At 43.4% G+C, this 13,240-nt stretch overlaps 1 protein-coding gene across 1 annotated transcript in view; it reads right to left on the reverse strand.

The window, feature by feature from the left end:
• Positions 1-93: 93 nt before the first annotated feature.
• LOC130119208 (myosin phosphatase Rho-interacting protein-like) overlaps positions 94-13,240 on the reverse strand; it is a 37,189-nt gene continuing 24,042 nt past the window's right edge. The window contains exons 15-22 of the mRNA XM_056287638.1: positions 12,839-12,943; positions 9,695-12,235; positions 8,158-8,305; positions 7,878-7,995; positions 4,881-5,040; positions 3,604-3,705; positions 1,467-1,553; positions 94-1,365 (exon numbers count right to left, since the gene is read on the reverse strand). Of these exons, the coding sequence (XP_056143613.1) occupies positions 1,225-1,365; positions 1,467-1,553; positions 3,604-3,705; positions 4,881-5,040; positions 7,878-7,995; positions 8,158-8,305; positions 9,695-12,235; positions 12,839-12,943 (3,402 nt within the window). The 3' untranslated portion in view covers positions 94-1,224. The remainder of the gene's footprint in view (positions 1,366-1,466; positions 1,554-3,603; positions 3,706-4,880; positions 5,041-7,877; positions 7,996-8,157; positions 8,306-9,694; positions 12,236-12,838; positions 12,944-13,240) is intronic.

Here is a 13,240-nt window from a genome sequence, read left to right on the forward strand (position 1 = left end):
TTAATGTGAAGCTCACTGCATTGCCCCTTTAATGTAGGTTTCAAAACAAAGGTTCAGTTGATTGATTGATTTACAGTCATAATACATAAAGTTGAAGGTTGAAAAAACAGAAATATTTTTGTTAACAAATTCATAACGACCAAATTAGCATTTAATTTAAGAAAAAGAAATCCATTCAGTAGGACATTGTGTACACAAATAGACAGAAATGACAGTTGGGGTGTGACTATTATTTTCCATTAAAGGTATTAATTACCAAAAATTGTTTAGAAATTAGTTCCCTTCAACAGATAAAGCAATATACTATATACACATTGTGGAACTGAATAACACAGTACAGTGCAGCAGCTTGTGTATCATTTTACAGGGAACATTGTAGAAAGGAGGAAAACTAGCCCTTTGATATGGAAAATATGTTTTCTTGGGCCTCGACAGATTTCATTTCTAATTATAACCATAAATAAAGTTGTTCAAAAATTTGAAATTTGTGGCCACTATTACGGTTGTTTTTTCTATTAGAAACAGCTCATTATCAAAAGACTAATGGTTTTGATTCTGGGGAAAAAAAACTTACTGCAGAAGCAAAAATGTTATAAATCTGGGTCATTCCAGTCAAATCTTCTATCATACTCCACAGGGGGGGAAACACTGTCAACAATTATGACAGTAATACTAGATGTGTTAATGTGTATGAGGGCTTCTGGAAATCCAAAAATGATTACTCCTTTAGGAGCCCTTATAACGATGACTACTTATTTTTGATATAGCTCTGTTTTCTGTAATGAATATGTTTGGTTGATATTCTGGGGGGAAAAATAAACCCTATCAAATGGACTCTTCTAGGTCCTCAAGTCATAACTTCCCTGCAGTTTTCCATCAAGTCAAGATTAAAGCATTTTTGACTGACTCCAGTGTTGAGAGATCAAAAATATAAAGAGTGTTGGGTGGAGTCACAGAGGGGGGGAAAAAAGCTCTCGGATGTGTTAAATAGGGCAGTGGCAGGCTCTGGGGGCTTTCTGTAACAGTGGATTTCTAAAATGTCTTCTTTCAAACAAGTCCCTCGGGGGCAGCACCGAAGCGGTGATATGACAGTGAATCTTTTCTTTATCTCGTCATGAGTGACACCAGTGCAACCTGAAGGTTTTTACAAAACTCAAAAAAGCAGAAAGTCTTTCAAAAGCAGCAGTCGGCAAGCTTTTCCCTTAATCTAAGTGATGGTGTGCTTCACGGTGAGGGCTCTCCCAGAGCCTTTCGGGCCAACATCAGGTTCTCTCTGAGTTGATCCACGTCTCTCTCGGCCTTGGCCCTCGTGACGCTCAGCTCCGTGTAAATGTCCTTGTACTTCTGTGTCGCATTCCTCTTGTCCTGTGAGGTTACAGGAAATGAGTTTGTTCATTCAGCCCCTCAGCTAGAGAGCCCCGTCTGCTCCACAGACCACATTGTTATTCTGGTTATGAGCCTCTCACCCTCTGTGCCGACCGCAGTTCGTCCTTCAGCGAGGTGGCCTCCTGCTTCAGACACTGGACCTCTGACTCTTTCACTCGCAAGGTAATCTGAAAATAGGATTTCAAGTGCACCTGTCAGTGACATCTTCTTATCAATGATGTCAATGATAACCTTGTCAGACTGTGATAGGACACAGTATTTTTTTGGGGGGGGGGGGCTTGAGGCGCTTTATTTGCCTTTGGTGACATCTAGTGGTTAAAGATGAGCAGGTTTTTCAACAGACCAGTAAGAAAAATAAAATCAATCTTCCTTCGACTTGCGTTTTCATTCATTTAACCATTTCTCATATTATCCACTCAGGTCTACAGAGGTTTATTCTATGGTATACACTCATAACCGAGTAATAGTCATTGTATATCAGACACTTTAGTTTGGATAATTTAGTTGGCCTACTTTTTAGTACCAGTGTGACTTTAATGGTGTCACGCCATCATTGGGTTGGAGTCATTAGACAATACATAGCAATAGTAAATTCAGCAAGCAAAACTATGTCATTTTCTTTCATTTAAAAAAAAAAAGAACTTGTTTGAGATGGGATGTCAGGATGGGCTTAACTGATTTATCAGTGGTGTGATAGTTAATTTGAAACCAAGTCACTGAGGATGCACAAGCCAGTGCATTCTTAGTGCCGGTCTGAATGAACCAGGAAGGGCATCCGGTGTGAAATCAAATATGCTGGTCATTAATCAGATTTCCATACTGGACTGGTCAAGGCCCGGGTTACCCACTTCCAAGGCAGGGTGGAGTGGGTAGAGAAGAGTGTCAGGAGTGATTTGCGACAGAAGGGTACCAGCAAGAGTTAAAGGGAAGGCTTACAAGATGGTTGTGAGCAGAGGTGGAAAAACCAGGTCCAGAAAGTAAAAACCCTAACCGTGTCTTTACTCCTTCCATGTATTAAACCAGCTGATTTGGGAAACTAGTCAGTGCAATCTGATGGTTTAGTACATGGGTGGAGTAAAGACAGTTAGGGTTTATACTTTCTGGACCAGGTTTTTCCACCTCTGGTTGTGAGACCAGCTATGCTATATGGGTTGGAGACAGTGGCACTGATGAAAAGACAGGAGGCGGAGCTGGAGGTGGCAGAGTTGAAGATGATAAGATTTTCATTGGGAGTGATGAAGAAGGACAGGATTAGGAACGAGTATATTAGAGGGACGGCTCAGGTTGGACGGGTTGGAGATAAAGCAAGAGAGGCAAGATTGAGATGGTTTGGACATGTGTGGAGGAGAGATGCTGGGTATATTGGGAGAAGGATGCTGAATATGGAGCTGCCAGGGAAGAGGAGAAGAGGAAGGCCAAAGAGGAGGTTTATGGATGTGATGAGGGAGGACATGCAGGTGGCTGGTGTGACAGAGGAAGATGCAGAGGACAGGAAGAGATGGAAACAGATGATCCGCTGTGGCGACCCCTAACGGGAGCAACCAAAAGTAGTAGTAGTAGTAGTAGTAGTCGTAGTAGTAGTAGTAGTAATAGTAGTAGTAATAGTCAATTTGGGAATTTTGAGTAAAGTACTTAAAGATGATGTTAAATTAAAATCGAACTTTTGTATCTTATTTGCTCATTTCCCCCATTCACATTATGCACCTATTCAACAACTTATGCCAAAAAAGTCTAACTTACTAACTTGCTTTACTTATTTTGCACAAAAATCACCTAATCACCTTAACGTCCACTAAGATAGTCAAGTTTTTGTGATTGCGTCACCACGTCCGAGCAGGCGGGTGAGCAACATCCCAACCAATAATATGAAATGTTTTGCATCGTCCAATCAAATGACATCCCTTCCTGCACTTTGTCCCTGCCTAATATGCTGTTTTGCTTGGAAATCTGTCACTTTATGGAAGCAAGATACAGTCTGAATGCCAATTCCCATTGTCTTTAAGGGACTTTTTTTTTTTAGGAAAACTCCAGAAGTATGTTGTGCGTTTTTTTCTGTGACTGTGTGCAAAATAGTCTCTCCCAGCTGGTAAAACTCAATAAACCCTATTGCATCATTTCACTCAGAGACTCAGACTAAGAACCATCTTTATGGCCGCCCACCACAAGGCACAGCCCTGTCGGTTTGCCCCAACTGTACAAGAAGAGAAGCAGACTCACCTCCATCTCATAGACATCCATCCCTTGACTAATGTGGGGGGCATCCTGCTTGGCCCGGGAGCACAGTCTGGTGATCTCTGCTGCAAGGTGACCACTTAACTCCTGGACAGACCAATGAGAGTTTCACATGCTTTCGCTCACTATGTACGGAAAAGACAATACATACTGGGGACTTTTTAAGACCATACCAGTGTTTTTGCATGTTAACCAATTTACTACAAATCGCACATACTTTATTACCCCGGAGCCATCTTCCAAAAGATACCATCAAGTTTTAGATTTCTTACTGCATTTTTTTCCAGATTCTAGGGAGGTGTTGGTTTCCATTCATTTTTGCACAGTATGAAAATCAATTTACAGAGACTTGCTTGAGCGACAGATAATCCATGACGGTGAACAGGAATCAGGAACACTTTATTTGTAAAATGAAATGTTGTTTCCCCCAGCCCACAGCAGTGCAACAAAAAGACAAAAACCACAAGAACTTCAAGAACACACATACTAACTAACACATATCTAAAGTAACACATTTATCCAAAATTTGAAAAAAAAAATCACTGTCCTAGGGAACCAACACCAGCCAGGATGACTGTCGGAACTGCCGGTCTGCATGGGCTAGCAGTTAGCTTAGCCTGCCCCGCTTCCGCGTCCTGTCAGACCGCCCTCGGTGCTTCCTCCTTGGGCGCAGCTCCAGGCAGGGGCCGTGGTCCTTTGGCCCACCGGACGAAGCAGACCAGGCTCCCCCAGCCAACCCAACGCCAGCTCTCCCAGCCACACACCTTCGACAAACCTCCCTGCACTCCACACGATGACACCAAAAACACCACAGTCAATGCTGCCCTTGGTGTTATCGGAACTGCTGGTCTGCATAGGCCAGCAGCCAGCCCAGCCCACCCCACACTTCATCCCCTCGATTTTTTTCACCAAAGTGATGTTATCATTGTGGGATAATGCAGCTGAAAGCACGGATCGAGTTGAGAAGTTTTTCATGGTGGTGCGTTCATGGATAAAGTAATTTTGCCAAAAAAAAAAAAAAAAAGAAGCTGGCCAAATGTTCATTGTGATGCAAAGTCTCAAGTCTCTGGAAGTTGACTTTCATGCCGTGATTAATGAATGGGAACCAATAGCTGAAAATACATGCAAAAATACATGAAACTATCGTGTCCTTTGGAAAATGGTTAGGAGTAATGTAAACTATAGGCGATCTCTAGTAAATGGACTAAAACATCCAAAAACACTGATATGGTCCTTAAAAGAGTGTTATTCAGGGCTGTCACCTGGTCTCTGGTCCTCAGGTCCTGGTTCTCCTGCTGGCATTGAAACAAGGCTTTCCTCTCTGCATCCAGAGCCTGAGCAAGGTGTCCATTCTCCAGACACTTCAGAGAATACTGCTGGGACAACACCTCCAGCTCCCGCTGACAGGAAGACAGCTCCTCTCTTTAACATAGATCAATACCTTTTAATTATGCACTGCTCGTCTAAAACAAAGGTTTTAGGTTCACTTTCCAAGAGAGTTGAATGAGAGACTTAGAGATGGCTTCACAAGAACAGGACAGTGGTAACACACACACATATCTATCATCAATGACCACTTCCCAGAGTTTTATCTTAGTTCACAGGTCAGATAAATGGGAGTTCTACCTGCAGTTTGCCACTGAATTGCATTTTTTATTTTTTTATTTATAAATCTTTTGCTAATTTCTCTGAGCTTGTACTGTTTGTGAGTGTGAGCTGAAGTCGAGACAGGAATTTGAGTCATGCTTAGAGTAGCTTTCACGTTATTTAAAAAAAATCCATTTATAATATTTTTCAAAAAAGGTCCCAGCGGGGGCCATCTGGGAATATAAGACGGGTGACAAGTTAAAGGAAAACCCAATATAAAGTGTCTTACTTCCCTTTCACACTTGAAAGTCCAAACCAAGGTCTCAACCAGAGTCTGGTTCTGGTGCTTTCACATCTGTTATTTTATAGTCATTAGGTTCAGGACTTTTGCTTTCATACCAGCGGACCTTGACTTGAACTTTTGGCTCGTTGTTGACGCCAGGTGCGCTCGTTGTTGCCAGGCGCACTCGCTGTTGCTAGGTGTTACTGTTTGCGTTTGTTTTATCACTTCCTATGATTGATCCGAAAGTCCGAACCTTTGATTTCACATTAGACGTTCGTGAACCTTGGTCTGAACCGAGACTACCTCCTGAGCTTGGACCAAAGACCCGAGTCTTTGATCCCTGTACCCTGGTCCAAGAGGTTTCACACCTGGCAATCTGGTTCGGACTTTTCTGGAAAGTCTGAAAGTCCGGACTAAACAACATAAGTGTGAAAGGGCCCTCAGTGAGGTGTTGGGCCACCACGAGCCTCCAGAACAACTTCAATGCTCTTTGTCATAGATTCTACAAGTCTCTGAACTCTACTGGAGGGATGAAACACCATTCTTCCAAAAGATATTCCCTCATTTGGTGTTTTGGTGATGGTGGTGGAGAACGCTGTCTAACATATCAGTCCTAAGTCTCCCATAGGTGTTCAATTGGGTTGACATCTGGTGACTTTCTTTCTTTATTCAAAATCCTTGAAAAAATTGTTGCGGACCAAATTCTGCAGCTGAGTGAGGGTCATAAGTCCCATATTACCCCTGTTCTTGCATCCCTCCATTGACTTCCCGTAAAATTCAGAATAATCTATATAAGATCTTATTGATTACATTTAAAGCACTGCATGATCTTGCCCCAGTTACATTTCTGATCTTCTCACTCCTCATTCCACTTCCCAACCACTCCGATCCTCAAGCCTTGGTTTTTTTATCCATCCCCCACTCCAACTGCAAAACAAAAGGTGACCGCGCCTTTGCAGTTTTAGCCACACGCCTCTGGAATAATCTTCCCCAATCCATTAGATTTGCTGAATCTTTGGACTGTTTTGAGTGGCTTTCTAAAAACCCATCTTTTCAGGCAAGTCTTTTTACAGAGCCCCATTCCTGCCTTCTGTTTTGGTTCATTTTTAGCTTGGTCTGTTATTCCCTATGCCATGTTTTAGATTCATTCAATTTATTTTATGTATTTACTTGTATTTTCTGTAATGAGTGTAAAGCACTTTGTAACTGTGTGTTTTTAAACGTGCTATATAAATAAAGTTTTACTTACTTACTGTGAAGGCCATAATATATGATTTACATCATTTCATGCCCTGTGGATGGGGGCACGATGAAGCAGCAATTTTTTTATTTTTGATTCTGAGATACTTTATTGATGCTTGTGGGGAAATTACGCTCTGCATTTAACCCATCCTAGCTGTTTAGCTAGGAGCAGCGGGCAGCCGCCGTGCACCATCCGGGGACCAATTCCAGTTCGTCTTGCCATGACTCGGTCAAGAGCACAGACAGTAATACTAACCCTAACATCCATCCATTATCCAAGCCGCTTACCCCGTTCTCAGGGACACTGGAGCCTATCTCCCAGCAGTCATTGGGCGCCAGGTGGGGAGACACCCTGGACAGGCCGCCAGTCCGTCACAGGGCCCACACACACACACACACACACACATTCACACACACACACACATTCACACCTAGGGACAATTTAGTACAGCCAATTCACTTGACCTGTATGTCTTTGGACTGTGAGAGGAAACCGGAGCATCCGGAGAAAACCCACTGCAGACACGGGGAGAACATGCAAACCCTACACAGAGGACGACTTGGGAGGACCCCCAAGGTTGGACAACCCCGGGGTTCAAACCCAGGACCTTCTTGCTGTGAGGCGACAGCGCTAACCACTGCACCACCGTGCCGCCATTTACTCACTAGAAGCCCATTGCTATCAAAATGCTAACTGTAGATTGACTGTAACGTGTCAACAGAGCAGTCCAACCAACCATTTTATCAGCAACACTGCTCTTGTGAGTAAATTACTGCTTCGAAATTCATTAGTGTGATTTTGACTCATAGCACAAAGTAGGTAAGTGACTAAATCATATGTGAAACACAGATCTTATTTGGGTAGATGTAGTTTTCTTTCACATGGGAAAACATAATTTGCAATTTTGGGGTGTGGACCATCTGCTATCTAATGGCTAATTCTGTCCTGTCAAGGGACAACATGGCCAAGCCGCTGCATGAGATGGGCAGGTAGGTGACAGACAGTACAAATACTGTCTCAGATCTATTTGGATAAATACCAACAACACGCCTGTTGGCAGAGAGCTTGTTTGGCCTCACACTGAGCTGGATAACCAAAGCCAGGAGTGTGAAATGTGTGTGAAAATCCTGTTAGCAGTAGATCTACCTGTGCTGCTGGCATATTTCCTCCAGATCGGCCATTCCCGCGCTGTTCTCTGACAGACATATCCTCTGTACTTCCCTCTCCAGCTCCAGGCGATATGCATTCTTTATGGCTTCAATTGCTGTGATAAAGTTAATGAGCATGTAGTACCAATGAGAGCCAATCAATATGATATGCAGTAGTTTATATTTTAAGCTGTAGTTTTTTCCTTTTTTCTCACTCCCCTTTTCCCTTCTCCCTCTCTTCTCTTATATCACACACACACAGAAACAGCTTCTCTCACCAGTAGCAGTAGCGGCGGTCTCTTCCTCCAGTAGTCTGTCCCTCTCTTTCATGAGATGCTCCAGTTCCAGCTGGTGTCTCCGCTGCACCTCCTCCAGGAACCTCTGGTGGGACTTTGACATCGTGTCAAAGCCAAACTCGCATGCGGCCTGGGAAAATTAAATACAAAAGGTAATTCCTCCATTCTGTATATATACACACACAACCTGTAAAGTACAACTCCATAATCTATACCTCTTTTATGTAATTCATTTGGGAGAAATTGATTTTACACTCGTTCCGACTGCTCACAATGCTGAATCTGAATAAAGTGCTACAGTGTGTACTGCTGGGCAATAATAATAGTATTATCACAGTAACTTGGGATTCAACAATATCTCTTTTTCACTACCAATATTAATTCTAAGTACAAATCATTAAGTATTGGCCAGTACCGAGTCTAAAGCATTACTTCTGTTGAACAGTGCAGACTCAGACCTTTAGTTTGGGTACAACGGACAATATGATTGAGATGGAATCAATTTTTTACCACAATTTTTTTTTTCCACCATTTTTCTCCCCAACTGTATCCGACCAATTACCCCACTCTTCCGAGCCGTTCCGGTCGATGCTCCACACCCTCTGCCGACCCGGGGAGGGCTGCAGAGTCTTCTTTTCACCTGACAGTGACGAGTTTCGCCAGGGGGATGTATTCCCCCAAGTTCTCCCTCCCCCCAGAACAGGTCCCCCGACTGACCAGAGGAGGCGCTAGTTCAGCAACCTGGGCACATACCCACCCACCCGCAGACACGGCCAATTGTGTCTGTAGGGACGCCCGACCAAGCCGGAGGTAGCACGGGGATTCAAACCGGCGATCCCATGTTGGTAGGCAACGGAATAGACCGCCATGCTACCAGGACGGCCCATTTTTTTACCACTATTAAAGACATACAGGCTCCTATGTGCCAAAAACAGTAAATCAAGCCATTTTGCGTTGATTTAAGACATGTTGCTTATGGCTTTGGATATTGGATTTTAATATTTTATTATTTTCTATTTAAAATCTCTGATACCAGCACTCCATTCCAGCCTGGTATCGGCTCGGTATCCAATGCCAGTATTGGTATTGGTGCATCCCTAACAATAATCATTAGAAACTTTACATGACATCAATTTTTTCATGATATCCACTTACAGATGCAAAAATACCATGATTAAGAATCTAAGTGAAGTTCATCACATTTAATTCTTTGGTAAAGTATGATGATATCAAGTCAAAAATAGTTTTTAAATAATCCATCCATCCATTATCCAAGCAGCTTATCCCAATTTGGGTCACAGGGATGCTGGAACCTATCCCAGCAGTCACTGGGCGGCAGGCTGGGAGACACCCTGGACAGGCCGCCAGATCATATTCTATCAAATATGACAGACCTCATTTTGTGAGAAATTTGGTGTAATAGATACTCATTAATTTAAACAACAAAATTGTCTTGTCTCATCCCAATACAATATCACTGAAAGACAATAAAGAATAAGATCGAACTATTGCTACATACCTTAAGCTTGTCCAGTTCCCTCCCATGTTCCAGCTGTAGGGAACCCATTTTCCCATGGAGCTCTGCTTCCATCTCCTGTGTGACGACAGACAGCTGCTCCTCCAGAGCCTTCACTCTTCCTCTTAACAACACAACCTCCTCCAGCTCAGTGTTCACATCCGCATCCTTTGACACATCAACCGATGCAGTGTTTTCGCCCGAAACCTCGTCTGGGATGCCGCTCAGACCCATGGCATTTAAAACAGGGATTTCCATTACATTAGGCAATGAGTCTCCCTCAACCATTTCTTCTGCCATTTCAAGTTTCTGCCCGTTGTCTTTAGCAGTGCTGTTCTGTTCTAGGGTCTCTTCCTCAATTTCATCTACAACACCTGCAGGTGTGGTGTCTGCTATCTGCCTATCTGTTCTGTTTTCTAACTCACAGTCTCTGTTCTGTAGGTAAATTGCATCTGTCTGGTTAGCAGTAGGCATCTCAGCACTTACTGAGGACTTTCGCTGCCTTTCTAGAGTTGACAGTCTTGCTCTTAGCTCCTCATTTTCATTCATTAGGCCAGCGCAGTTTCTGCAGGTGAGAGAGGAGGTGAGCAGACTCTGCTTGGTTTCCTCGAGGTCCCTCTGATACACCGAATGAAGCATACTTGTGTGATGGCAATAAAATGCTTCAGTTACTGCAGAGTAAATGAAATCTATCCAGGAATGCCCTGAGATGTGAAAATCCCAAAGTTTACAAGCCATGAACTGAAGTTTGTCATTACTAGAGGCACCAATAGAGGATGCAGTGTGGCTTAGCAAAGACATTTTCATCAGCGTGATGTCTGAAAAAAATTTCCTGTTGCTTTCTCCCCTATCACGATGCTGGTTATTCAACTGTAATATCCCGCAATTATCATCACTCTCTACATTTTCAGATTCTGTTCCACTTGCAAGATTCCAAATGACATCTAGACCTTCCAAGGGTTTGTTTTCACAAATCCTCCCTGGCCCGCCACTTCCAAAGTCTGTGCATAAATACGTCTCTGACAGCAGATCATGGGCTAAGAGCAGCATTTGTTTCTCTATTACCATATGTAATGCCATCTCACTGAGGAGGTCTTCTACAAGTTTCTCTTCATTTAACTGGGAAGGGCTTACTTTCAAGCCATTCAGCAGTGCTCCCCAAAACTGTTCCTCCCACTTAAGCTGGCCAACCAGTGTGAGTTTTTCTACTTTATGCTCACTGACCAATGATCTCTTCATTACTCCAAAATCTGATCTGTCAATCACCTCCATCAATTTCCTCAAGGTTTTCAACCTCATTATCATTCCCTCTACAACTTCCTGAATCCTTTCCTCATCTGAAAGTGAAACGTTTCCAACCAGCAGTGTCTCTCCTGTCAACTTTTTGTTTTCCAACTCTTCTTTCGGTCCCCCAGTGTCATTCACTGACTCTGTAGATCTCTGACTGTAGAGTCTCTCAACCTCCTTCAGCTCCTTGTCTTGGGTCTGGAGAGCCCTACAGGTTTGCTCTGATTTACAGAGCTGCCTCTCCAGCTCTGTAAGCTTGGCCTCTGTGGCTTCAAAACACCTCAAGTATTCGTCTGGCTTGTCCTCAGAGGGCCATGTGTCAGTTTCTTCTCCCACCTCCTTGCTATCTGTTGGGATCGCCAGGTCCCGGAGAGAGGCCTCTTTCAGCTGTAGCCGTGTCTCCGTGTCTCTCAGACGTCTCTCCAGAGAGGCAATCAGAGACTGGGCCTCCAGAAGTTCCTGGTTCCTTCTGTTAAGCTCAATGTCCAGACTTTCTACCCTCGTGTTACTTAGATGTTCCACCTCAGGAAGGTGTTGCTGGTGCTGGGGTTCACAGTACCGGCTAACAAGCTCTGCTTTCAACCCTTCTATCTCCCAGTCGGCTTCTGTCAGCTGGTTCAACATCTCCTGGTTGCGCTGGTTCAGGGCCTCATTCTGGCTGGTGAGCATCTCCACCTCCTGGGACAGTCGCTTCACCGTTGCCATATCCAGAGATATTTTCTCCCCAATATAGCAGCTTTGAGAGTCTGCAATTCTGTCCCCAGTCGCCTCCATGATCTGCAAACCTGTACTGCCCTCGCTGCCGTTTATTTGCGTTGCCAAAGTGGGTACCAGCTGATGGACTTCGCTGTCTGTCTGGGCCTGGTGAATGGGTGTTGGACTGTCTAAGTTTGTCCCTTCCAATTCTCCTTCCTTCTGAACCGGTGAGTGCTGCTGTCTGTCTGATACAGGCGATGGTAAAGGTGCATTTTCTGTCACAGGGCAGTAAGGCAGCAAGCCTCCAAGGTCACGCAGGTCGTCCTCAGTGGCACCATGCAACCAGATGCTGGGCAAAGTTTGACTTCCGGGGGAGATTTGAGGTGTGGACATAGACAGTACAAGCTGTTCTTGCATGCTCTGCCTTATCAAGTTCTGCTGCTGGAGAAGCTCTCGTGTCTCCTTGTACATGTCTGTTAGGCTCTGAGTGGGACTGTTGGCCGTCTTATCATTTGTCCTCAACTGGCCAAACTCATCCTCAGAGTTTAACGGGGAGTTTAGCTGAGGAAATGCAAAAGCAGGACAGATTGGCATTAGTTAAGTGAATGTAAAAGGGGTTTGAGAGCAATGTCAAGAATTGTTATGGTATGATAGGACTGGATGCCTCCTGATTTAATATTATAATGATGTCTTCACGTGGATTCATTACATGTTGCAATTTTTCAAATGTCAAGATTTTATAAATATTGTGATTCAAAATGATGACCTTCTTAAGGCACAATCCCCTCTTATGTATCATAAAAATGAGAAAACTGCTATAATCTAAAGGAAATGGATAACAAAATGCATTTTAGTTGGAGCCCCATGTGTTAGAAAAGCATAAAACATAAGTAATGCTGCCCTGAATAAAACATTCAGATTCAAATATTCAGAGATGTACAAGCCATTGCGTCAGATCTCTTCACAGCATCTGTTCATTGTGCTTCAACCATTCAGGAAAAATGCTTTTAGTCAAGGCTTTGTTCCACGATTTTGCACTGAATTGATTTTCACCTCACGCTTAAATTATGATAGTATGGTAACAACAAAAAAAGTGAATGAAAATGAGCAACAACAAAAAAAAGACACAAGTGGATAATGATCAATAAATTTTTTTTGCCTCACCAATGGACAAACTTGCTGCTGATGCTGCTGCATTGCTCTCAGCTGAGATTCCAGCTCTAGTCTGCGATGAACCGACTCCGCCAACCGCTCCTTCAAATCCTCCACCTTCAACAAGAAACACAAACCAAACATGATTTGAGGCCCCAGTTATGATTTCAATGAAGAATTATAATATTACACACTTTCATGTCCAGGAAGTGTACAGCTAATGAAATACCTCTTACAACAGAGAAAAGAAACATTACTTTATGGATTGGCGCTGTAGATATCAAAGTAAACCTATTGCATTTGTCTTTATTTCCATGAAAGCCGTGGGTATGCAGGTTTCTACTTTCAACTGAACAATGATTTCACTGATTAGGACACCTTCAACCAAAAGTGACAGCAAATAACCAATGCCAT

The sequence above is a fragment of the Lampris incognitus genome, chromosome 10 (assembly GCF_029633865.1).
Source record: "Lampris incognitus isolate fLamInc1 chromosome 10, fLamInc1.hap2, whole genome shotgun sequence".
Lineage (NCBI taxonomy): Eukaryota > Metazoa > Chordata > Actinopteri > Lampriformes > Lampridae > Lampris > Lampris incognitus.